This window comes from Molothrus ater, chromosome 12 (genome assembly GCF_012460135.2).
Source record: "Molothrus ater isolate BHLD 08-10-18 breed brown headed cowbird chromosome 12, BPBGC_Mater_1.1, whole genome shotgun sequence".
NCBI classification, from domain to species: domain Eukaryota; kingdom Metazoa; phylum Chordata; class Aves; order Passeriformes; family Icteridae; genus Molothrus; species Molothrus ater.
In genome coordinates, this window is record NC_050489.2 from 14,250,657 (window position 1) to 14,275,640 (window position 24,984).

A 24,984-nucleotide genomic window follows, 5' to 3' on the forward strand; every position below is an offset into this window, starting at 1 on the left:
CCTTCAAGCACAAGGGAGGGGAGGCTGCGCCCTTGGGTCACCGAGACACAGAGCCCGTGCGGGCACCTACAGCTGCCACCCCACATATTCTACTGCCCTTCCTCCCCATCCTTCAGGAGGGGACCCTCTGCCCCACGGGCACCCCACCCTGTCTGCCGTCCCACCCACCAGTGCCCATCAGCGCCCCTGTCCCACCTCACACTTCCCGGGAGGAAGAAGACATCTTCCCTTTAGCAGGAGAATATGATCTTGCCCCATTCCTTGAGGTGTTCAAGGCCACGTTGGATGGGACTTGGAGCATCCTGGTCTAGTGCAAGGTGTCCCTGCCCATGGCAGGGGTTTGAAATGAGATGAACTTTAAGGTACCCAGTGCAGGCTGAAGCTGCAAGGGCTTCCCCCAGCTGGGACTGTCACAGAGGGAGCCTTCCAGTGGATACAGGGCAGGGGCAGTGCCCAGGATGGCCCTGGGGAACGTGGCACTGCCATGTGGCACAAGGAGCTGCCCAGATTTGTCTTTTCCCATCCCAACCCCTCCATCTTCTCCCAGATACCTGGGGCCGCCGCGCTGGCAGCACCAGCATCCCCTGCCAGGGCAGGAGGAGTGCAGAGGGACAGGGAGTGAGCAGCCCTAGGCAGCCCTGGGGCATTACACAGGGGCAAGAACGTGGCAGCCACGTCCCCAGAACATGGCAAAGGGACCCCGAGGCATCGGGAAGCTGCTGAACCTGCAGCACTGCTGAGCAGGGCTCTCAGAGCCCTAGGAACCCCCTGGCGCTGCTGGGCTGGTTTTGACAGTCCGTGGCTCGTCCAGAAGGCCAGTCCTTCGTCCCTCCCCGTCCCTCCTCCTCCTCATGGCCAGCCCCTCGCAGCTCTCCCCTCCCCTGCAGCCCGGGTGCCTCTTGGCTGGACCCGCGTTACGATCATAGACGGCTCTTTGGCCCGGAGCCGTGCGGAGGATCCCGGCCATGGGGAGCGGCGGCGCCGGGGCTGAGCTGCTGCTGCTGCTCTCGCTGCTCCTGCAGCCCACGGCGCAGTTCTGGCTCTTCAATGTCCTCTTCCCACCCACCACCACCCCAGAAGCTCCCCCGACCAACAGCACACCGCCCGTGGTACTCGGTAAGGCGGCGCCGGCGCGGGCACCTGCGGGCTCTGGGCTGCCTCGGGCTGCCCTGCGGCCCCCCAAGCGGACAGTGAGGCTGGGGTCCTGTGCCACTGCTGGCTCAGTGGGGTTGGGCTGTGATGGGTCTTGCCTGTCTGGATTGGAGCCACCAAGCCAGGGTGTCACACAGCTCCTCTGTCCCCTCCCATTCACTGAGCTGGCCATGCCCAGGTGGAGCCTTTTGGAGCTGAGGGGATAGACCGGGCACCCCAGAAAGCAAATGGGTCTCTGATATCTCACACCTGGCCCACAGAGTGTTTTAGGGCTTGTTTGTGTCTGGGGAACTCTGCTGGCAGAGGGACAGGGGCCGCAGCACAGCCTCTGGTGCCACTTCCCAAACAGGCTGCCACTGGTGCCCGGGGTGGATCCACCACCTCTCCCTTTCCTGAAGCCCACCCCATCCTGTGTCTGCTCCCACTCCCTGGAGATGGCAAAGTCATCCTCTGCTGCTGCAAAGAGGATCCATCTCACATCCCACCCAATGCCAACTCTGACTGGGGGCAAGCCAGCAGGAACAGGGGCACAGGGAGATTAAAGGAGACGTGGGGGCATCATCTCAGGGAGGTGGAAGCAGCCACCACCAGCTGGTGCCTCTGTGCTGCATGGTTCTGCCTTCCTCTGCCACCACCAGGGACTTGAGCTCAGGTTTTGCCATGAAAACTGCTGAGCAGAGTTGGGGCTTTCCTCCTTTTTCTTGAATCATGATGAGTTTCCCTTGAAAAAAGAGAAGAGAAAAAGCAGAAGATCCCTCCCCGCTGCCATGCCAAGGGCTGACCCTGTGAATTCCCTTCCCAGGGGCATCAGGGGGCGCAGGCCTCCATGTGCTGGGGTGGTCAGAAGACCCAGCTCACTGTCACTAGGTGCCTCTTTTCAGGATTACCTGTGACAGTCAGAGCATCTCCTTTTGTCCCCAGTGCCAGCCCCAGGCCGTGTCCCATGCCCAGATGCCCCTTGTGCCACCTGGCTGCCCCTCGTTCCACTCGGCATCCACAGCCAACCCATCCCCCTGGGCCGGGCGTCCCAGAAACCCCCAGTGCCCTTGGGACCACTGATAACCCCTCTGCCCTCACAGAACTCCCTTAATAATTACCTAATGTCCTCTGGGAGGGGAGGCAGAGCTCAGAGCTGTGTGCCAGGGGCAGGGGGGTCCTGGCTGTGCACCTTCAGGAGCTGTCAGAGCAGCTCATGGTCCTGCTCCTCTTGCTGACCATCCCTTCTGCCCACTCCCTACCAGGGCTCCCCTACGCCTGTCTGATCCCCACCCAGGTGCTTTGAAGACAGGATTAGACCCTCTCTGCACCCCTGGGGATGTGCCCCAGGCATGGAGGAGCTGTGAGGCAGGTTGAGGAAGGAAACTGCTACATCTCCTTCCCCTCTTGCATGGCACGAGGCACTGAAGGTCCACACCAGCCCCAGCCGTGTATTGCAGGCATTCCTTGGACCTGCTGGGGCCTTGGGATTTGTCACCTGGTGCTCCCATTCCACCAGGTTCACTGTCCCCTGCAGTCATTCACCTCTTGTCCTCACCCTCACAGTCAGTGCTGGCACCAGGAGCTGGCTCTTGGCTCCTGCACACAGCAGGGAAAGCTCTCCATGGTGTCTGGTCCCAGCACAGGCACAGCTCTCAGGACAGCAGCAGGACGGGTGTCCCACCCCTGCTGGGAGCCACACTGACACTCCCACAGGCAGATAAACACCTTGGTGACTGTCACCTTCCACTGAGGGTGGCCAGGGCACAAAAATGAACTTGCTTAAAGCTGTGCTGTGTTTCCTGCACACCATTCCCACTGAATTTCCACAGAGTTCAGTTACACTCAGCACTGAACCCCTTCAGAGCTGCCTTGTTCAGCCTGTATGGAGAGTTTAAAGTTCAGGAAACTCTCCCTGGGAGCTCTGCACCCCTGAACTGACCACTACCCCCAGACAAGGTGTCAGGACTGCATTAGGAATGGGCAGCATGAATTTCTTCCCCCAGGCTGCAGCAAGGAGAGGAAGGTGAGAGCCCATCCAGGGAGGAGGGGGAGCAATCCAGGATGCTTTGTGCTGCTGGGGACTCTGAGCCAAGGGTGACAGCTCTGGGGGTCACCCCATGGAAACACAGCTCTAGGGGCTCCCAAGGATGCACTTTAGCACTGTTTTCATGCTCACTCAGCATCCCAGCTCCAAGCACCCTCTCTCCTGTGCAGAGCAGGTTGTTCTCCAGGGATGCTGCTCCAGCAGGTGCCCAGCCATCCCCAGGCAACCCCAGGGGAGCACTGCCCGGGGGTGGGGTAAGCACCAGGTAGGGCAGCCCCCAGGGTCAGTGGGATGGGGTTTGTAACTGGCTCTGCTCTCTCTCTGTGGTGCCTCCAGTGCCTGGGTGTCTTGGGAACCAGCTGGAAGCAAAGCTGGACAAGCCAGATGTGGTGAACTGGATGTGCTACCGTAAAACAGAGGATTATTTCACCATCTGGCTCAACCTCAACACCTTCCTGCCAGTGGGAGTTGACTGCTGGATCGATAACACCAGGTACCATCCAGCTCTAGCATGGGAGCTCCCTGGGGAAATGACCTACCAAGGATCTCCCTCCCCTCTCCTCCCCCTGGCCATGATTGGGCACACACGGAAAAATGGGAGGACTGTGGGATTGTTTGGGAACACAAGTGACTGGCTGCTGCCCTGAGTGTCTGTCCCTTTCCCAAGTCCCTGCCATGTGCTCAAGCCCAGCCAGACCACCCTGAGCACCCACTGGAGATGCTGCCAGCCTGCCTGGGGCTGCAGGGTCAGGGGGCTGTGGCAGCTGGTTCCATCAGAGCCTCCTGTCCCAGGATGCCAGGAGAGCAGAAGGGACTCTGGCTGGGCTCCAGTGCACCTCACATCCACACAAGGCTTGGAAACAGCCAGGTCCAAGCCCTACCCAGTGATCTCCACCCCAGCCCTGTGTTCTCCATGGGGACATGGCTCTTCTGCCACCTCCTGTCCTGTCCTGTCCCCACAGGGTGGTGTACAACCGAACCTCTCGGAAAATGTCCAATGCCCCAGGGGTGCACATCCGTGTTCCTGGCTTTGGCAAGACCTATTCTGTGGAATACCTGGATCAGAGCAAGCTGGCAGGTGAGAGGAGGAGAGACCAGGGAGTCTGGGGATCCCACGTGCTCCCTGCAAATGGGGAGGTGTCCCTGTATCTCCAGCAGGGACTGGTTCTGCAGAGAGCCCAGGGCACTGGCACTGAGGGACATTAGTCTGGGGGACACACTCCAGCTGGGTGCTGGCAGGGAGCACCCCATCCTTGACCCCAGGACTCAGTGGGATGCACGGAGTCACTACATCTGGCTGGAACCACTGGGCTACAGGGCTTACCAGGGAACATTTTGACCATGACCAGGACCAGAATGGAAAAAGCTTGACAAGAGAAGACCTAATTCCCACTTGTTCCCTCTGCCCACAGGCTACCTGCACACCATGGTGCAGAACCTGGTCAACAACGGCTACGTGAGGGACAAGACAGTTCGGGCAGCCCCCTACGACTGGAGGGTTGGACCCCGTAAGTCTGGGGGTTGTGGCCAGGCCCCCCATGCTCAGAGGGAAGCAGGATGACCCTCATGCCATCATGCTCCCTTCTTGTCCACAGAGGAGCAGCCCGAGTACTTCCAGAACCTGAAGGCGCTGATCGAGGACATGCACGACGAGTACCAGCGACCTGTGTTCCTCATCGCACACAGCATGGGCAACCTGCATGTCCTCTACTTCCTGCTGCAGCAGACACAAGCCTGGAAGGATCAGTACATTGGGGGCTTCATTTCCCTGGGTGCCCCCTGGGGAGGCTCTGTCAAGCCCCTGCGTATCCTGGCATCCGGTGGGTGACTCCTCGTGTGCAGCCACCTCTTTGTTTTCTTTCCCTCCTGCAGAAATGGAAGGGTGGTGGTGGGCAGGGAAGGAGCAGAGTGGTGAAGGAGGTGGGGAACCCAGTTCCTGTTTAGCCTCTTTGCAGCCCAGAAAGCCACAATCACTTGCCTAATGCTGACAGCCCAGGATATCTCCAAGTCACAAGTCCAAAACTGCATGAGATTAAAAATCATGTGCTTGAAGGTTTTAACATCTGGCCCCTTGCATCACCCTTAAGTCACCTGCTAATATTTTTCTCTGTTGCCACAACAGCCAGAGATATTTTTAAGGTCGTCTGCAGTCATTCCATGGTCTTAGGACTCCAGACACACCAAAAAATACCAAGGTTTGAAGGAAACATGCAAATTGGCCTCTTACTACTGCTTGCTCTTGTCCCTGCAGGTGTGGTGGTGCCAGGGTTGCAGGGAATGTTCAGGGCTGGGTTGGTCTGTGCCATCACACATCCAGGTTTGTCTCCACTCAGGCCCTCTGAGCAGCTAGAGATGTGGAGAGAAGAGTTTGGAAGGCTGCTCGTGATATCTGCAGGCAGGGGGGTAAGGAGAGGACGTAAGGTTATGGGCAGGGGAAGAGCTGAGCTGCAGAAGGCCAGGGGACAGTGGTGAGTCACTGTGGGGAGCGCTGATCCCAGCCCAGCTCCCAAAGGCTCCAAAGTCTGTGTGGGGACATTGTGGTGCCATTTGTGACGAGCCCTTGCGTGTCCCGCAGGTGACGAGCAGGGCATCCCGCTCATGTCCAACATCAAGCTCCGTGAGGAGCAGCGCATGACCACCACCAGCCCCTGGATGTTCCCCACCACCCTGGCCTGGCCCGAGAGCCACGTCTTCATCTCCACTCCCTCCTACAACTACACCTACCGCGACTACCGGCGCTTCTTCACCGACGTCAACCTGGAGGATGGCTGGTACATGTGGGAGGACATGAAGGACTTGTTGAAGGATTTGCCCCCTCCTGGGGTGGACACGTACTGCCTCTATGGCACAGGCTACCCCACGGCAGAGACTTACGTTTATGATGAGCGTTTCCCCTATGAGGACCCCGTGGATATAATTTATGGTGACGGGGATGACAGTGTCAGCACACGCAGCTTGGAGCTGTGCAAGCGGTGGCGGGACCAGCAGAAGCAGAAGGTGTTCGTCCAGGAGCTGCGAGGTGCCCACCACTTCAACATGATCTTCAGCAACCTGACCCTCAGTTACATCAACGAAATCCTGCTGGGGAGCAAAGAGGAGCAGGGGGAGCCAGGGCAGGCGAGGTCCAGCCCAGAGGCTGGGAAGTTGGGGAAGATCCTCCGTGAACACAAGGCGCGTAAGGAGCCTAAAAAGAACTGAAAGGAGGGAGGGCCAGCTTCCCTCCATGATGGTCGGCACCACAAACTGCCGTGCAGGGGAGCAAAGGACTTGGAGCTGAGTTTGGAAGGAAAGTGAGCAAGACCAACAGCTCAGGTGGATGGGCTGGCACCCAATTCCACACTGATTGGTTCTTCTTTCAGGAATGGTGATTAATTTTACTTCAGAGGCTTGTCACTTCCCACCAGCGGGTGGATAATTAACCATGCTGCCAGCTCATTAACATCACACTTGTGAATTCCAGTGTACACACAAGCCCTTGTTGCTAGCAAGCCATTTTTAGGCACTTTAGAGGCTGTGGACCTGTGGTGCTGTAGCTTCTGCTCACTTGGGACAGAGCAACTCACTTAAGAAGAGCAGGCTCTGACTTACCAGGTGGTCACAGAGGTAGCATGGGGGTAGCACAGTAGGTGTGGCTTACAGAGCAGCGAGCTAGGCTCCTTGGGCAAGACCAACTCGAAATCAGCAGATTTACAAAATAATAAACACACTTTGCTTCTATATGCTGAGCCTGCCTTGTCCTTCAGAGCCGGACAGTGAAGCCACCCATAACCACAAAGTGGGGTGCTTGCTGCTTGCAGGCACTCCGGGAGACAGGGCTTTGGGAATAACTGCAAGGCCAATGATGCAGCTGGGGTTGGTGATATGACCAGGGCTGGCAATATCATGTGGGTGACAATGTGGTTGGGGTTGGTGACATAAACAGGGTTGGTGGTGCTACTGGAGCATGATGCAACTGGTGCTGGCAGAGCAACTGGGATGGAAATGTAACTGGCCTTGGAAATGCAACTGGGACCGGCGATGCAGCTGGGGTTGGTGACACAACTTGGGGTGGCAATGCAGCCAAGGCTGGAGATGCAAACAGGGTGGGGATGCAGCTGGAGACTGGGGATGCAGCCGGGGTGGCAATACAAATGTGGTGACACAGCTGGGGTTGACCACGCAACCGAGGCAGCAATGCAGCCGGGACAAGCAGCAATGCAGCCGGGACGGGCTGTGCCTCCGGGCCTGGTGATACCGCCGGGGCCGGGCTGGGGCTGGGGCTGGGGCTGGGGCTGGGGCTGGGGCTGGGGCCGCTCCCGGGGCTGGCGGTGCCGCCGCGCCCGCCCCGATCCCGCGGCGCGGAGCGCAGCGCTCGGGGCGGGGCTCTCCCTCTGCGCTGCTCTCCCATTGGCTGCGGCGCGGCGGGCGCGGCGCCGATTGGCGGGCGGCGGCGCGTGCTGGGGGCGGAGCCGGTGCAGCCCCGGTGCCGGCCCGGTGCCGCCGCGCTGGAGGCCGCGGGCTCGGCGCCGATGGGCTCGGGGGCCGCCATGGGCTCGGGGGCCGCCATGGGCTCGGGGGCGGCCGGCGGGCCGGGCCATAGCGCGCCGCTCTGCCCCTGCCCGTCCCCGCCGCCGCCGCCCGCGCCGCGCTGCCCGCGGGGAAGCCGCCGGCTCTCGGAAACCGGGGCCGGGGCGCGGCGGAGCGAGGGCGCGGCGGGGCGCGGGGGGCTGCGGGCCGCCGCCTCGCTGCCGCACATCGCGCGGGGCCGCGGCGAGGAGGGCGGCGGGCGGCGCAGCCCCTGCCTGCTCGTGGCGCTGCGGCCGCGGAACGTGGAGGCGGAGCGGGAGCGCTTCTTCCGCGCCAGCTTCGCCTACGACCCGCAGTTCGAGTACGCGGAGCCGGTGCCCGCCGCCGTCCTGGACAAGTACGGGGCCGCCTCCGACCGCTTCGTGGCTCAGGTGAGGCGGGGCCGGGGAAGGATGCTCGGCCTGGGAAGAGAAGGAGAATGGAGGGACCGGTGTGGGATGGAGCCTGGTGGGGCTGGCCAGGAGATGGTCCATGGTCATGGAATTCTGGAATGGTTTGGGTTGGAAGGGGTTTTAAAGACCGTCTAATTATCCCACACACCCTGCTGCCATGGACAGTGACATCTTCCACCAGATCGGTTGCTGCAAGTCCCATCCAACATGGCCTTGAACATTTCCAGGGATGGGGCAGCCACAGCTTCTCCCTGGGCAACCTGTGCCAGGGCCTCAGCACCTTCACAGGGAAGAATTTATTACTAATGTCCAGCCTAAAACCACCCTCAGTCAACTTAACACCATTCCCCCTGGTCCATGTGAAACCTGGCCTTCTTTCCCTCCCAGCTGGTGCCCAATCCCTCTCCCCTTAGCACCTTTGATATCCTGCCTTCATTACACTCACCCTGTGATTTCTTAAACCTCAGGTTTTAGTGGCCTCACCTACCTGCAGGAATGGTACCTGCTCCATGGTGACAGGGGTCATGCTGCTGCTGGGTGATGCCAGGTTGGATGGGGCTTTGAGCAACCTGGTCTAGTGGAAGGTGCCCCTGCCCATGGAGGAGGATTGGAACTAAATGATCCCAAATGTCCCTTTCCACCCAAACCAGTCTGTGTTTCTATGCTCAAACTGGCTTCTGCTTATGCTGGGAGCTGTGCTCCATCAGGGACACCTTGCTGGCATGCTTCTGCACTTGTTGCTGTAGAACTAACAGCAGAGGAGCTGGAGCACATGGGTGATAGCAAGGGAAGTGCTCCTTAGCCTGAATTACCTGGTGGTTAAGTCTGGCTTGTTTTCTGGAAGACCTAAAGGTTGTCCAGTGCAGCAGCATCCTTAAGGCATCAGCAAACATGGTCAGTAATGACATTAATTGGTGAAGACTCCACTTAAGGAGTCTGTATTATTTTGTTTAACTGTTTCCATGGCTTATACACTACTGAAACATTTCTGAGTTGCTCTCTGCCATGGGGATGGCAGTGAGAAAACAGCTCCTGGTCCTTCATCAGGAGAGAAGAGGTAGGAGTGTGCTTCCAGGGTGCTGTGCCCTCAAACAAGCCTTTTGTGGCTGCAGGAGTAGAGCTGCTCTGTCCCTTCAGCCTGTGCCTGGAGCTGGGAGCTGGCTGTGTCCCAAAACCAGTTTGCACGTGGGAGTGAGCATCCTGCCTCTAGGAAGAGCATCCTTTCTGCCACATGAACCAGTGAGCAGATAAAAACCCCCTCTTATCCCAAATTCAGGCTGGCACACTGGAGGTATTTCTCTGCACCTCTCAGTCAGGAGTTACTTATTCAAATAACAACTTCCTCACTGATTTATTTATTGTTTTTTGAATGTTTCCTTTTCCTGCATCACTGCCCATGCCTCTACCTGGATTATTATCCAGATGATTCAGGCCCTTTCTGCACACAGCTTTCTGAGCAGTTTGTCATTCCCAGTGTGTGCCATACCTCTGCCCCACATGAACTGGTGCCAGTGAGGCTCTTGCAGGGGAGACACTCTGACGCCTGCAAAGACCTCTCAGCTTTTGGCATTTCCCTCCTGTATTTTATTCCCTGAGACTTGCACTAAAATGAGTTGCTCAGAGCTCTTTCTCCCTGTGCTTTTTCCTTTGGTGCAGTTGGCTTGCTGCAGAGTAAAAGATGAATAATTGAGATTATTTTTCTCTGGGCGGTGCTTTGAATGAATGGAATGTAGGTTTGTAACCACTGTGGATTCTGGAAGCTTTTGCAGGAGATACTAAGTGTTGAGTGTTTCTGCCAATGTTTCTCCAGGTTTTCTGGTGAGGCTGGGATGGGACAGCATTCATGGCACTGTTCCTCTGCTCTTGCCCTGCAGTAACCTCCTTCCAGTCTCTTTTATTTTGGGAAGCATTTTTCATTGGCAGCTAACTCTTAGCTATAAACTGCTTTTATTTTCAAAGACCTTCATTAATCATGGAGATTAAATAAATAAGACATTTTGCTAAGTCAGCATCCTTGGACATGAGCAGACAAACCAACACCAGCTCCCTGCTTCCAGCTGCTCTGCATGTGCTTGGGGGGTTATTTTATTTTCTTAATAGAAAACTTAAATAAGCCAGGAGGATTCTTCCAGCCCTGTGGAGGCTCATCTCCCTGGAGATCACATCCCTGGTTTGCCATGTGAATTTGAGTGGCACCAGCACAGAGCTGGAGGATTTGTTGTCCCACTGCATATGTTGGGTGCATGATCTGGGGATGCTCAGGACATTGGAATCTCAGGAATTTTGCTCACCAGGATGTGCTCTGAAGGTCAGGAAGGAGCTCTCTGGTTGTCTTATTCCTGGGCACCAGCTGTTGCTGGGTTTCTCTTGGCTCAGTGATTTGGGTCCCCTGGGAGGAGAGAGAGCAAGTGGCTGACAGGGGTGGGAGGATGAAAGGTTGTTTTTCTCCAGTGGTCAGCTAAAGGTACCTTGCAGTGCTGTAAAAATGAGTCTGATTGTTCAGCAAACAAAGCAAAAAAACCCAAAATCCCCCACCCCAGCACCCCAGAAAACAAAACTGACAGCAGAAAAACTGTGCACAGCTTCTCCTGGAAAGACTCAGTAAATGACTTGAGAATAAAAACCAGCTGTGAAAACTGCTCAGGGAAGGAAAATCAGGACCTTCTGCAGGGGTAGAGGAGGTTGCTCACCAGATGCAGACCTAAAGCCCCTCTGAGGATCATAGAATTGTTTAGATGGGATAAGACCCTTAAGATCAAGTCCAGCTGTTACTTAAGCACTGCCAATCCCACCACTAAACCTCATCCCCAGGTGCCACATCTACATCTTTTGAATGCCTCCAGGAATGGTGACTCCACCTCTGCCCTGGGCAGCCTGTTTCAATGCTTGGCAACCCTTTCCATGAAGAAATTTTTCTAATATCCAACCTAAACCTCCCCTGGCAGAACTGGAGCAATTTCCTCTTTTCTTATGGGGTGTTGGATGATTTGAGCACCAGTACTGGTGGTGAGCACACATCTTCTGATCCTGGGTAACCTTAGGGACTAGGGAGGGACAACAAGTGGTCCAGGGCTGGGAAGCTTGGCAGCAGCCCAGCCAAGTTTGCAAAGGCAATAAAACTGCTGGAAAAACTCCAGAACTGGTTAAAAGTCATCTGCTTTGGAATATGTACTAATATAATATGAATATAATATCTAATATTAATATATTAATATATATTCCAATGGCTGGAGAAAGTAATTGCTTGAAAATGTCTGCAATGGAAGCACACTTTTTTGGGGAGGAAATGGGCTAATAAATGTTCATATTTTATAGAAGCTCCATCAATGTTAATGTGAATAATGGAGCACGTGATGCTTTTATTAGAAGGCTGCTGGGTGTACAGCAGGCTGGTGTGCTGAGATGCTGTTTGAAGCAGCATCACTGCAGAGGGTGATGCACAGCCTCACTGCTGCGTTGGAATTCAGCCCTGGAGTAAGAAACTCTGGGAGTAAAAAGCAAGCTCAGAAGCTGGAGATCTTTGTGCAAGCACTGGAGTTTGCAAGGAGAACTAAAAGCAGAAAAGATTGAAAATAATAATGAATTTAACCACGCTGCGACGATGCAGTTTCTCTTCTGCTTGCCCCATTTCTGCAAGAGATGCCTGCAAGGGTGACAGAAAGCAGAAGGAATATGCTGTGGGTGATGCTGATTGTGTGAAGTGTCTGTCTGTCCTGGTAGCCACCTCCAGCCAGCTCAGTCTTCTTGTTTTTTTAGGTCGTGCAAAACCACGTGGTATTTTAGAGGGGTTAATCGGGGTTGCCTTCACTGGGTTTGTTGCATGTGGGATTTTAGGCTGTATTTGTAAGCAGGGAGGTGTTTGTGCTTATGTTTGTACTTTCTGTGTGCCACAGGCCATCAGGATCATCCGTGCTGTGCTGGAGAAGTACGGGACCTACGAGAGCTTCGAGGTGGCCACGGGCGGGCGGCTGCTGAGCAAGTGCCAGATCTGGTCTGTGATCCGAAAGTACATGCAGAAGGAGGGCTGTGTGGGAGAGGTAATCCACATCCCTGCTTTATCACTTGTAAAACACAGCAAAATATTTATTTTCTGATAAAAAGGACTCTGATTAAGAAATGTTTTGGTTACAAAGAGGAAGCTTCTCTGCTCCGAGCAGTGGTGTCTTTTCACCTCCAGCTTCACCATACTCCAGCTTTAGGACTTGGGTGCTGGTTCCCCCAAACTTCCTGTGATGTTTTCCATGTGTATCTCCCTTCTGTGCTTGAGAGAGAGGGAGCAGCTGCTGCTTGTCTGCATGGCCATGCCAGGAGCCTTTTGCTGCGTGCATGAGGCATCAATTACTGTTGGGAAGTCATTTCTTGCTGTTGGCAGTGGGAGGACAGACTTCTCTGATAGCTGCCTTAACCCACATGTCCAAAAGCAAAGCCAGGGGAGGAGATTTCCTGGTGTCCTGCAGGACATGCAGGTTATGGTGCTTTGAAACCCCAGGCTTGGGTTTTGAGGCTGGGAAATGCGTGGTTAAGATACAACAGTAGCCACGTGGGATGGAGCCAGGGGAGAAGTTCAACATCTCCTAACCTGGTTTCTCTGCACTCCCTGCAGCATCCAGCATGGAGCATGCCACAGCTGCCATTAAGGAGCTTTTTTTATCCCTTCTGCCAGCAAGGTGTGGGCAAAACTCTTTCACCATCCTGGGTTCAAAGTCTGAGAAGGATTTCTGGACCTGGCTTTGTGTGGGTTGGCTTGCAGGGCTCCCTGGGGTTTTTGGCTGCAGGGCAGGGACTGTGCAGTGCTGGCTGGTGTGGGGGCTTCCTCACCACTGCTTCTTGGCCAGACTCTATTTCCTATCTCTGATTTTTCACCTCTGTCTCCAAAGAGGGTTATTGGTGAGCATTTCTCCAAAGTATCACCTCACCCAGTGGTACCCAGTGCATTCCATGCAGGGAAAGCAGGAATGAGTACTCCCCTGAGGTCCTTCCTGCCCAAGGATATTTCATTTCCTTCTCAAACACCCTTGGTTTGCCCTGATGCCTCCTGAGGATGTTCCTGGGATGTGGATTTGGCACCTTGGTCCTCCTAAGCCTTTGCTTGGGACAGAACAGATTTCTGCAGATGTTTTCCTATAATTCATCTGCCTTTGAGTGCCCAGAGCCAGTCCCAATACCCAGCCAAGCAGCTGCCAGTCTTACAGACCTGCACTTACACCTTGCTAGTTGAGCTCTATCTCTTGGGTTTATTAATTGATCAAATACAGCTACTCTGTTCTCCATTAATTGAGCCCTGGCTGGGCAAAAAGCCATTGATTCTCTTACGTATTGGTGTACAACTGGCTTCCTTCCAGCCCTGTGTAGTTGTCCCTGGGCTCAGAGGTGCTGGACTCAATGAACCCTGTGGGTCCCTTCCAGCTCAGGACATTCTGTGATTCAAGGCAACGCAGAGTTCAGTCACTGTTTGCACGTCGGTGGGGCTGTTTTATCTGGGGCCTTTGATAAGTGCTTTGGAAACAATGAAAGCATTGGTTTGTTCCTCTCTATCCAATGGAAATTTTGCTGGATGTGTCTGGGGTAGAAGAGAGAAGGGTTTCACCTGCTCTCGATACAGCCACGTTGGCAGAACTTGCTCCCTGTACAACACCAAAACTTGTTGAGACTTCTGCATCACTGATAATCTCACACCCTGTCAGGGAGCTGGGTGGTTTCAGGTTGTGTCTCCCTCCCTGCACCTGTATCTCTGATTCCTGACTTTCACCATCTGTGTCTGTTCTGCCGTGCCCTTTGCTTCCCTGATCCGTACTAATCGTGGTGGCTTGCTCAAAAGAGAAGAACCTCCTGTGGGATAGTGTTAGCCCAGAGCACAGCAGCTGGTGTGTCCCTGCCCAGGGGCAGCCCTGGCAGGCAGCGTGGCCAGGCTGGTGCAGCCCCTGCAGCTGCCCTTTGTCCCCAGCACCGATCAGCAAAGGCAGGATCCCGCTCCCAGCACCGCTCCTGGGTAAGTGCTCGTGCTGGAATTAAATTTGTGCCCTCAAAAGCTGCTTTGTTGGAGTCCAAGCTGCAGATCCTGAAGCTCTTCTGCTTTTCTTCTGACTTAGGACAGACATGATGCTGCCAGAGGTTTCCATGTGGATTTCAGTGGGCTCACAGCTTGCAGCAGAGAAACACCTGGCCCCACTGGTAAGTGCTGCATGGCAATCCCTGGGGTTGTGGAGTGTTGTCAGCCTAAACAGTGCTAGCTGCTGTCTCTTGGGATCCCATCAAAGGCCTCCCTCTACCTCTGAGCTGCTTGCTCAGTGTCAGAGGTCCTGAGCAATGCCAGGAGAGACAGGAACCCATACCCCAGTGCCATGGGGACCACCAGAAGCCTTCCCTTGGTTCCTTGGGATGAGCTCTTTCTCCATCAGTGCATCACAAAAGCTGAGCAAAACCATGGACCACAAGGATGCACTGGGGATGCTGCTCAGAATGAGAGGGGTCACAGACCTGGAGAGCTGGTCCTGCTGCTCTTTGGCTGGAGTTGCAGCCCTGGTTGTACCTGCCAAGCTGGAGGATCCCAAAATAAGGCAAGTGGTGCTGCTCAGCAGGATGAGGTTTTGTAGCAGGAGAAGGGCTGCCAGTGGGCAGCATAAGAAGCTGTGGTTTCTGGCACTGTCCAGAGTCCCTTTCCATTGCTCCTGGATGGCTGGTTCTGCATGAGGAGTCAGAGGTGAACTGACAAGGCTCAGCACTGGAGGGATTCCTTTTCACACTGATATATTTTAACCCAGGTAAGCAGTTGCACTGTAAGTATTTGATGCTGTTTGTTTGCCCAGTGGTGGACTCTGTTAGGCTGCACTTTTGGCTTTCATAATAATAATAAATCTGACTTCAAGCAAACCAATTCAGTCTCCTCTTTTTTTTTAATAAGAGAAGAATTGTCATGTTGTAACACAGGCACATGCTTTCATCCTGAAAAGTGTCAGTTGTGAAATAACAGGTGGTTTATAGAGTTAATAGGTATGTAGGGGATTTTGATTGCTATCCTGAGGTTTGCCACTGCCAAACCTCAGATACAAGAGCTCCAAGCGACCATCCCTGGTGATGCTGCAGCTTTGACTTGCTGCAGATCTGAAGTCGAGTGGTCAGAAAGTGCTGCAGGCTGGCAAGTTAACTTCTGGTGAGCAGCTCTCTTCACTCCAGCACCTGTGATAGCAAAGTTTCTCAAAATACCATTTTCTCTGTATAAAAATACTGAATAGCCCTACACATGCAATGCCCATCCCTGCTGTGAATTGTGGCCAGCACATACGGTTCCTCCTGTGAGGGTGGACTGGCATGGAGCCATCCTCACTGCTCATGTCTTGAAGCCTCAAATGAGAGAATCTGTGGAGAAGTCCTTAAAAATGGAGCCAAAACCTTGGATCCCTCAGGAGATGTTTCGTGGGGAGTGCAGAGCCATTACAAAGCTGTTGGGTGCTGTTGGGTGTTCAGAGTGGGGTTGTTTCGATGGCCAAAGTTGCTGCCCCATCCCGTTGCCAGTGGGGATGCAGAAGGGGGACCAGGCAGCTCTCCAGAGGATGTCCATCCTGTGTGGCCACAAAGGGCTGGGGAGCCCATGGGAACAAGCTGGGGAGGTGATGCTGGAGCCAGAGGGGCACTGCAGGAGGCTGCCCAGGAGCTGCCTGCTCCCCCCACAGTGCCTGCTCAGCTTTGTTGGCTGTAAAGATATTAAAGGATCTACTTCATCCCTGCATGAGATCATCTCTTTCCTCTCATTATCCCCCCACCCCCAGTGGCTCTTGCTGTCTGTCATTCCTTTGGGGAGCTGCAGCACAGCCCAGTGATGGTGCAGCAGTGCCAAACAGCACCATCCATGCTGTCAATGGATATTTCTGACCATCTGCCACCATCTCAGCCTGTGCTGAGAGCCAAGCCCCGCTCATGGCCGTGTCCTCCTCCTCCTCCTGCAGGTGGTGGTGCAGCTGACCGATGACCTCCTGTCGCAGGCAGTGATGATGGTGGAGGACAGCCGGCCCACGCTGGCCATCAACCTGGCCGGAGCCCGGCAGCACTGGCTGGAGGGGATGCTGCGCCACGAGATCGGTCAGCTGGGCTGCTGTGGGCGGGGGCAGAGCTGGGGGACGCTCTGGGCATTCACTCCTGTCCCCTCTCCCCAGGCACCCACTACATCCGGGGGGTCAACAACACGCGGCAGCCGTGGCACAGCTCCGAGGGCCGCAAGCAGTACAGCCTGAAGCCCGCCAACCCCACGGAGGAGGGCCTGGCCAGCCTGCACAGCGTCCTGTTCCGCAAGCAGCCCTTCCTGTGGCGGGCTGCCCTGCTCTACTACACCATCGAGAGGGCCAGCCACCTCTCCTTCTCTGCCCTCTTCCAGGACCTGGAGCAGTACGTGCAGGATGCTGGGGTCCGGTGGGAGTACTGTGTGCGGGCAAAGCGGGGCCAGACGGACACCTCACAGCCAGGTACCACTGGGGGGGTCAACTGAGCTTTGGGAAGAATTCTATTGACTTATCATATATATTTCTTTTTTGTTGTTTTAAGAAAAAACAGAGTGTGGTATGTTCTGCTGCTGTGTAGGTTAAGCATCACCAGTCCTGTAGAGTGTGAGTTGGCACAGGCAGCCAGAACAGGCACAAACTCATGGCTAGAACACAAAAAGTACATTTATTTGCATTACCTCGCTGACTGGGGGATCCCCAGAGCAACACCCAACACCTGGGCAGAGGAACACAAGATCAAAGGGTCACCAGCCTGCTGTTCACAAGCTTATCAAGAGTTACACCCAGGTGCAAGGTCACTTGAGCAATTTACAATCCTCCAGATTAGAGTTTTGCTTTTAACCCTTTCCTCCCAACACAGCCATAGCCCCCAGTCCCTGTATCCCTCTCCATGGGAGTGGCACAAACTCTTGGAGAAGCAGCAGGCGAAGGAGAAGAAACATTTGGTTACATTTGGATGCTTGCAGTGGTTTATCCTTTGAAAAAATTACTTGGTGATTACTTGGGAAGTATCCCAGTGGGGTCTGTGGCTCTGGCTGCACCCAGCTGCCTCCCCAGTGCTCACCCCTTGGGACTTGGCAGTCCTGAGCCCTGGCACACTCGTGGGCAGTGCCCACATTCTGGTTATTGTGGTCAGCAAACGTTCAGGCAAGGGGAGGGTGGTAGAAGCCAGGAGCCCTCTCCCAGACCTTTTCTGCTGCTCCAGGCTGTTTCAGTAAGGACCAGGTGTACCTGGACGGGATTCTCCGCATCCTGCGCCATCGGCAGACCATCGACTTCCCACTGCTGGCTGCCCTTGGAAAGGTAAGAGCCAGGGTGAGGGTGGGCAGGGGGTGGCTGATCCCACAATCCCATCCCACCCCAAAGTTCACACAGGCTCCCTGAATCTCGTGGCTTCCCAAAAACCAGCCCTTGCTTGGCAGCCCTTCAGCTCTTTGTCTTTCCCTGAGCTCATGGATCTCTGTGTACCAGGGAAAGGCTGTGCTGGGTAGGATGCAAGGAAGGACAGGACAATCCATAATCCTCTGTGGGAGACTTTCGGGAAGAGGCTTAACCCAGCAGGTTAAGCCTTTCTGGCCCTTGGCCACAGCAGTCCTGCTGTCACCTGTCCTTGCAGTGACCGAAAATTACCAAACCCACAAATCCTTGCAAATCCCACACCCCCAGCAGCTCTCCTACTGCCTCCCCACGAGCAGCAGGGATGTTCTGACTGACCCAGGGTGGCTGCAAGGGCACCAGATGCCCCCCATGGCACCTGCCAGGGTTTGGGGTGGAGGGGACTGACCCCCATCGCCTTCCTTCCAGGTGTCCTATGAAGATGTGAATCGGCTGAAGGAGTTTGGGGTCCTGGAGAAGGCTCGCATCCCCCACTTCATGCAGGACCTGGAGCGGTACATGAAGCAGCTGGATCACATTGTCACCACCAATGGCCTGAACGAGGAAGAGCTGGAGCAGCTGCTGCCTGACTGAGGGGCACCCCCTGAAGCAGCACCCCAGGGGTGTAACTGGTGCTGTTTACTGGGTTTTACTGGGGCTGGAGCGGAGGGCAGAGCCCGAGGCGGGCGCTGTGCATGTAGCGCTGTGTAGGGTAGCGCGGCCAAGGGCCCGTGTGGTTGTGTTGATGTGTCCCCTGCATCCTCCCTGTGTATTTTGGGGATGCCTGTGCTGCTCCACCTGGCTTTGGGGAGCCAGACAAGAGGGTTCAGGGAGAGTGAGGGCAGAGTTGGGGCGATGTGCTGGTCCCCCGAGTGCAGAAGGCTGTGCTGGGGGAGTTGCAGTGGGGGGATTGCTGTAGGGTACCAGGAGTGCTCCCAGCACTGTGGGGGCACCTACTTGGGGCCAGAGACAGGGCTGGGGGCTCTGGGCTGTGCCTGGCAGGGAATAAGGGCTGCACTGCACCCACAGATCGCCCCATGGATGCCTTTTCCACTCCCCACCCCATCCCTCATGTCCTCCACCAGCAGCAGGAAGGACTTGAATCCCCCATTACCAATCTCTGCCCAGCTCTGCACCCCAGCTATGGCCACCCTGCCTGGCTTTGAGGACTCAGGGTGGGGACTGGGTTTGATGTTAGGAAAAAAGCGTGTAATAAAGGTGATGTAATGGAAAAGACGTGTGGGCAAAAGGTTGTGGATAGCATCGAAACCCAGGCTGGCACCACTGTGAACACCCACTGTGCCTCTTGCTGGCACAGGCAAAGTTGCATGGTCTGAACTGGTGTGTCAGGGGCTGGAAGGGGTCATGGACTGTGACAAACAACATACTGGACAAGGACATCAGTACATCAAATCAGGCAAAAGTAAAAACTGGAGCAGTCATGGCACCCCTGGGAGTACCCTCTTAAGAGAAAACAAAACAAAACCCAAACCAAACAAACCCCACAGCTTCTTGTCTTGCATCCCACTGAGCTCCTGCAAAGGTAGCACAGGCCAGTCTGTGGCCCCAGAGAGCTCAGGCTCAATCCCAAAAGCTCCAAGTTTGGCTGCAAGCCCTGTTCTCAGCATCCCCAGCTGCCCCTCACTCCTGATCCTGCAGGGCAGCTGCAGATTCTTCACAGGGTGCAGAGGCTGTAGCAGGCAGGGCAGCACAAAGCTTGGGAAAGGAGAGCACTGGGGATTCTGCTCCCCTCTAGTCCAGCTCTTCAAGAACATGCTGGCACTTTTCACAGCTCCCCTGCACAAACCCACTGCCAGCACGGTCAGTTAAGACTCTGCTCTTTAATGTACTATTTCCTCCAGCATTGCACTCCCCAACGCTGAATGCAATACAGCGCTGCTTTAAAAAGATATTTACACACATCCCAGCATCACCCCCTTGTCAGCCCGAGGAGCAAGGCCTCAGCCCACGCCGAGACCCAACCAGGGGAAGTCTCTTGCGGCCTTTCTGTCGGAATGGCAGCAGTGACAAAGGGCAACAGAGCTACTGCGGTGGTTCTGGATTGGTTTTGGTCGCATCCCTGATGAAATAACAGCATGGAGATGGGAGAGGGTGTTGATCTGTGCCCAGGCAGGGCTAGAAGCGCTTCATCTGCCGGCGCTCCTGCCGCCGCTGCTTCTTCTCGTTGGGCTCCTGAGCAGCGGGCGAGGCCTCGGCTGTGAACCAGGGCCCCAGGATGTTCACCCACAGGAGGTAGAGAGCCCGCCCCGGAGCCTGCAAAACACACGTGGCACAAACTCAGCCACAAACTCCTGTCCCTCCTCAGGGACAGGAGGGCTGGTCCTTCTGAGGGACACAAAGCAGCTGGATCAGAGGCATCTCAGGGTGCACGGAAATCAAAGGCAGTGGCAGGTGCCCAAAATAAACGGCCTGGTTTCATTCCATGGTTGAGGAATGTATACAGAGCTCAGACTTCATGCATGGAAATCCCAGCATCAGGTCTGAATTACCCAGAGGGATCCAACTGTCCAGACATTCCGCCTCTCCTTCCTTCAGAAAACACACCCACATTTCTTTGAATTTATGAAAAAAGCAATCCAGATGGTCTCCAAGGGACAGCCGAGTCTAGGCTGCCCTCTGCCAGGCCAGCTAGAGAGGAATTTTGGGTGAGGACTGAAATAAGATCAAGGACTGAACTGAGATAACTTTCCATGCTCCCACAATTGCCTTCTGTACCTCTGTGGGATATCCTCAAAGCAAATGTGGGGCTTTTAAACTAAATGGGAGATATTTTTTCTCCTTCTGCTCACACAGTTTTAGCTGGAGACACATGACAAATGTTTAAGGAGCAGAAAAGGTTTGGTGTGTTAAGGGGAATGAAAGCCTGTAGCTTTTCATTTTATCTACCCAAAGGCACAGTGTGCAGCAGATCCCAGCCTTGGTGCACGCTGAATGGCTCAAAGAGACAAACATGATGAAACACTGTTTGTTACAGACACAGAAAGACTCTGTGCACCAAGACAGCTTTGATCTGCCTCATGTTGCTTGTTGCCCATTTATGGGACCAGAGGGAAAGACAAAGGCCAGCCTAGTTTTTGCGTGGTTGGCCCAGAGGGATCAGGACTTCTTTGCCTTGTTCAGCCTAAATTTTAAACAAGATGTGACAAGGAGATTAAAAACCATATCAGGAAGTAGTTCAGGCCTGAAACATGACACTGAAATGAAATGGATAAATAATGTCCTCCATCCTGAAGACAGGGAAAGAAAGCAACAATGCAGAGCAAGATGGAAAACAGCAGGGCTGGAGCTTACCAAGAGCCAGAAGTACCAGACGTAGAGCGAGAAGCAGCTCAGCACTTGGACTATAGCTGTCAGCAGGATCACATCCTTAAGGTGCCTGAGGGAACAAAAGCAAAGTGTTAATCTTTCATTCCAGCCCCTGCCAAACATGGCAGCTCCTCTGCCAGCACAGTCTGCTCTGCCTCAGGGGAGCGACCCTGCCCAAGCCAGGCTGTCCCTGCTTTGCCACACACGGTTATCTAGAAGAGTCAAAGCAGCAAACAACAACAGCAAAATACTCTGATGAATTAAAGAGATGATCTCCCTCTGCAAAAACAACATTGAGAAAGCTGAGGAATTGCTGGGGGTTGGAAATCAGCAACAAAACCACCCCCCACCCCCACAGCAGCAGCCAGCACTGCTGATTTGACACCTATAATGACAGAAAGTGTAACTCCTCACGACTGGCTGTGCTGAAGGGAGCCATGAATCTTCCCCATGCCATTTCACGGGCTGACAGACACTTGGGGTCACTAAAGGACAAGCACACCACAAGCTGAGCTACAGCAACAGACGGCTCCCCCCCTCCTGCTTATCTGACTCCAGCCCTTCCATGCCAGCCTGAGGCACAGCTGAGAGCAGCCAACGAGAGGAATCAGCTGCCCACACTTCAACCACCACCCTCGGGGATCTGACACCCAGGAGATGTAAACAGGTATTAGTTTTTCAACACAAGCCTCGGGGAGTGCCATGAAGGTTTAGAAAAGAGGCCAACTCTCACTCTGGTTAAATCATCATCTGCTGGATAAAAAACCCTTGAGTCACATCCAAGAATGGAGACAAGAAAACAAAGGCTATGGCATAAACAACATTGACTCAAGACACTGCAGAATCCACCACCAACAGCTCTAGCACAAGACACTGAGGGTTCAGTGACCTCTGGCATTACCAGAGGCCACAGAGGGGTGAAGGCAGAGCTCCCACCAAGCCGAATTCTCCCAGAGATCATGAATATTGGCTTTCCCCAACCTCAGAGCAACACAAAGCATCCATTTCAGCATGGAATCCACAGTGTTCCAGAAGCAGCTCCAAAGGAGCAGCATTAATCAGCTGCCACAGGCTTAGCTAAGAGGCTGGAAATATCCACTGCTTTCTGAAATACCTGCTAGCCTCTGATCCCAGGAGAGGTAATTCAGAGGCACAGGGTAAGGATGGGAACTTCAGCTCTGAAGGTTTTGTTTTTAGAGCTCTGCCTCCCCTGTGTTTTGCATAGCCCATGACTCAGATAAGCATTAATTCATTTTAATGTGTGATAAACCCCACCCCAAATGCTCATGCAGAAAAAGCTCTGTGCCTCAGCAGCAAGGGAAGTACATCTGCATCCAGGACTGCAGCAGTGCTATGGCTGTGCCTGTCACCTTTTCACAGCAGGTGCTGGGATCCCTGTGCTGCCTCCTGTCAGTCACATCCCTGACAGCACCATCACACACACACAGGACAGTTATCAGGCACTCTGCCTCAGTGCCTTGCACAACTCCAAGAGGCACCTCCCACAATCAGGAGCACACCCCAAACATCAAAATTCTGTATTTTCCCTCTTTGACTGTCCCACATTGTTTCACTAAAAAGGTATTCAAAATATTTTGCAATTCTACTCCAGAGAGCCAAACCAGTGTAAATAGGAGCAAAACACTTGGCTGAGCAGCAAGTGACCAGCTCATAGGTCACACCCCCTCTCCTCCTGGCCTTGTCCTCCCCTGAGTCTCTTACACCAGACATCTCAGTCACCCCTGCTGCAGGCAGAAAAGTACCATTCCACCAACCCAGACACAAGATGAGAGCTCATCCTGTGCAGAGACAGCAGGTTCTGTACACTGCGTGCTGATAACATCCCCAGGCAAAAATCAAAACTTACGTTAATAAAACTGTATACATCAATGTATGACCCTGACAGCCCGAGAACACCTGATGCAACACAGAGGGCTCAGCTGCAAACAAGGCCCCACTGTGCTTCTTCAAAAGCCTGGCAGCAAGGAAAGGACAGAGATAAACCTGGAACTGTAGCCCAAAGACATGTGAGGAAGGAGCCAAGGACCCCAGCACCTCGCTGAGCACATGCTGAAGATCCCAGCAGAGGCTAGACCTGGGCAGAGGCTGAGGGCAGGGAAGACAAAGAGCAAAGTCTGATGTGTCCACAACCACCTGGCAGTTTTCTGTAACTAGTTTGAGGCTCACTGTTGGAAAACATGTAAATCTAGAAAGCATTTCTACTGTACCAGCAATGTCTCCTTATTTCATTTAGCAGCACTTTGCAGGAATTACTGCTGTGTTTCCTGTAATACTGTGGCATTCCTTCCCCAAGGAAAAGACAGTTACAGTGGCGCCAAGGACACTGGACAGGCAGAGACTCAGTGCTGTCTGCAGAGGCACATGAAGAACGCACAAGAACGGGGGACAGAAATGGCTGAGGAGGTGACAGGAGCTGGCTGAGACAGAGGCAGGAATTTTTAGTGTGCAGAGCATTTCAAGACATGTCCAGTTTGCGGCCAGGATGGCGTAACTGGCAGCAAAACCCTTCTGCTCTGTCAAGCACTACCTGCTGTGCTGGTTTAAAAAGAAAATACCTATCACTGTGTGCTGCAGCAGTGTTTGTTAACTGAAAGATGATTGCAAACTACTCCTGCTGAACTCTTTGTGATCTCTTACCACTACAGCTCAGCCCTGTAGACAGTGACCGTGCCAGGCTGACACACCCATGTCGTGGCTCCTGACTGGAGCCCACCAAGCCAGGAAATAAGTTCAGGTAATAAGGACAGTTAAGGTAGACTCTGAGAAAAAATGGCTCCAAACTTCCAGCTCCCCTCATGCCCATGCCAGTGGGCAAGCTGAGGAGGGAGCTGAGGCCCAGCCTCGTCATCGGGAGCCTCTCCTGGCTCTGTGTGCACGCTCAGGCAGCAGGTCCTGCTCACCTGGACTCGTGCGGGTGTGGACACTCACTCTGCCATCCCCTGCTCCATATTCAGGTCAATTCCCCCGTCGGCAAGGCTGCCATCGTCTGTGAAAGACGGCTTTGCCATGGAGTTCATGGACCGGTAGCTGGTGCCGTAGACCACCAAGCTGAAGACGAACGCGACCTGCAACAAAGAAGCGCTGTCAGCTGCGATGGCCGCGAACCCGGGGCCCAGGAACGAACCCCAGCCCGGGTGCCCCCGCCGGGGCAGAACACGGTGCCGGCGCTTACCCACGTCCAGGCGGAGGCGGCGGAGTAGAAGATGACCAAGTTCACTACGGCGTACACGGCCTGCGGAGAGAACACGGCACAGCTTTCCTCGTCTGCCCGCTCCCAACCCGGCCCCGCGCGCCGCCGGCCCGCCCGGCCGCACTCACGGAGGCTCCCAGGATGATGCGGAGGTAGAAGCGCAGCGTCTCCCGGTTCTCCTCGAAGATCTGCTTCTTGCCCTTGGTGCCCGCCTTCCCCTTGGGCTGCGGAGCCAAGAGAGGCGGTCAGCGTCTCCCCGGAGTCCCGGGCCCCGCAACCCCGGCCCCGCACTCACCGCCATGGCCGCGCCGGCTCCGCGCTCCGCTTCCCGCGGACGTGACGCGACGGAAGCGGCGGGACAGAGCCCCGGGCGGGCGGGACAGAGCTCCGGGGCGGGCGGGACACAGCCCCGGGGCGGGACAGAGCTCCGGGGCGAGACAGAACTCCGGGGCGGGCGGGACAGAGCCGGGGACGGGCGGGACAGAGCCCCGGGGCGGGACAGAGCCGGGGACGGGCGGGACAGAGCCCCGGGACGGGCGGGACAGAGCCCCGGGGCGGGCAGGACAGAGCCCCGGGGCGGGACAGAGCCCCGGGACGGGCGGGACAGAGTTCCGGGGCCGGGCGGGCTGGGCGCGCCTCGGGTCGGGAGGGGACGGCCCTGCCCCGCGGTCCTCCCACGGAATCGCGGAATAGCGAGGCTGGAAAGGGTCAGTTGGTCCAACCTCCCTGCTCAAGCAGGGTCTTCCCAGAAGTGGTTTTTGAATATCTCCGGTGAAGCAGACTCCACACCCTTTCTGGACAAGCGAACGGGGAAGAACTTCACTGTGCGAGTAACAGCGCAAAGGAACAGAAAGATTGTCCAGCATGGCACTGGGACCATCCGCAGTGCTCCCGGCCATCCTGGGCTGGAAATAGCCTTCGCTGTAGGGAGCTTGACTCTGAGCC

At 55.1% G+C, this 24,984-nt stretch overlaps 3 protein-coding genes across 3 annotated transcripts; 2 read left to right on the top strand and 1 right to left on the bottom strand.

The window, feature by feature from the left end:
• Positions 1 to 946: 946 nt before the first annotated feature.
• Positions 947 to 6,892, top strand: LCAT (lecithin-cholesterol acyltransferase). The gene is made up of 6 exons (XM_036390052.2): positions 947 to 1,116; positions 3,512 to 3,668; positions 4,138 to 4,253; positions 4,588 to 4,683; positions 4,771 to 4,995; positions 5,751 to 6,892. The coding sequence occupies exons 1-6, from the start codon at positions 966 to 968 to the stop codon at positions 6,371 to 6,373; spliced, it is 1,368 nt and encodes a 455-aa protein (XP_036245945.1). The 5' UTR covers positions 947 to 965; the 3' UTR covers positions 6,374 to 6,892.
• Positions 6,893 to 7,655: 763 nt separating this feature from the next.
• MATCAP1 (microtubule associated tyrosine carboxypeptidase 1) lies at positions 7,656 to 18,735 on the top strand. Its single transcript, XM_036390547.2, has 6 exons — positions 7,656 to 8,112; positions 12,027 to 12,170; positions 16,077 to 16,209; positions 16,284 to 16,589; positions 17,332 to 17,429; positions 17,931 to 18,735. The coding sequence occupies exons 1-6, from the start codon at positions 7,684 to 7,686 to the stop codon at positions 18,093 to 18,095; spliced, it is 1,275 nt and encodes a 424-aa protein (XP_036246440.1). The 5' UTR covers positions 7,656 to 7,683; the 3' UTR covers positions 18,096 to 18,735.
• Positions 18,736 to 19,327: 592 nt separating this feature from the next.
• Positions 19,328 to 24,375, bottom strand: TMEM208 (transmembrane protein 208). The gene is made up of 6 exons (XM_036390094.2): positions 24,335 to 24,375; positions 24,168 to 24,263; positions 24,022 to 24,081; positions 23,778 to 23,914; positions 20,814 to 20,898; positions 19,328 to 19,775 (listed from the first exon to the last, which is right to left on the bottom strand). The coding sequence occupies exons 1-6, from the start codon at positions 24,338 to 24,340 to the stop codon at positions 19,638 to 19,640; spliced, it is 522 nt and encodes a 173-aa protein (XP_036245987.1). The 5' UTR covers positions 24,341 to 24,375; the 3' UTR covers positions 19,328 to 19,637.
• Positions 24,376 to 24,984: the final 609 nt, after the last annotated feature.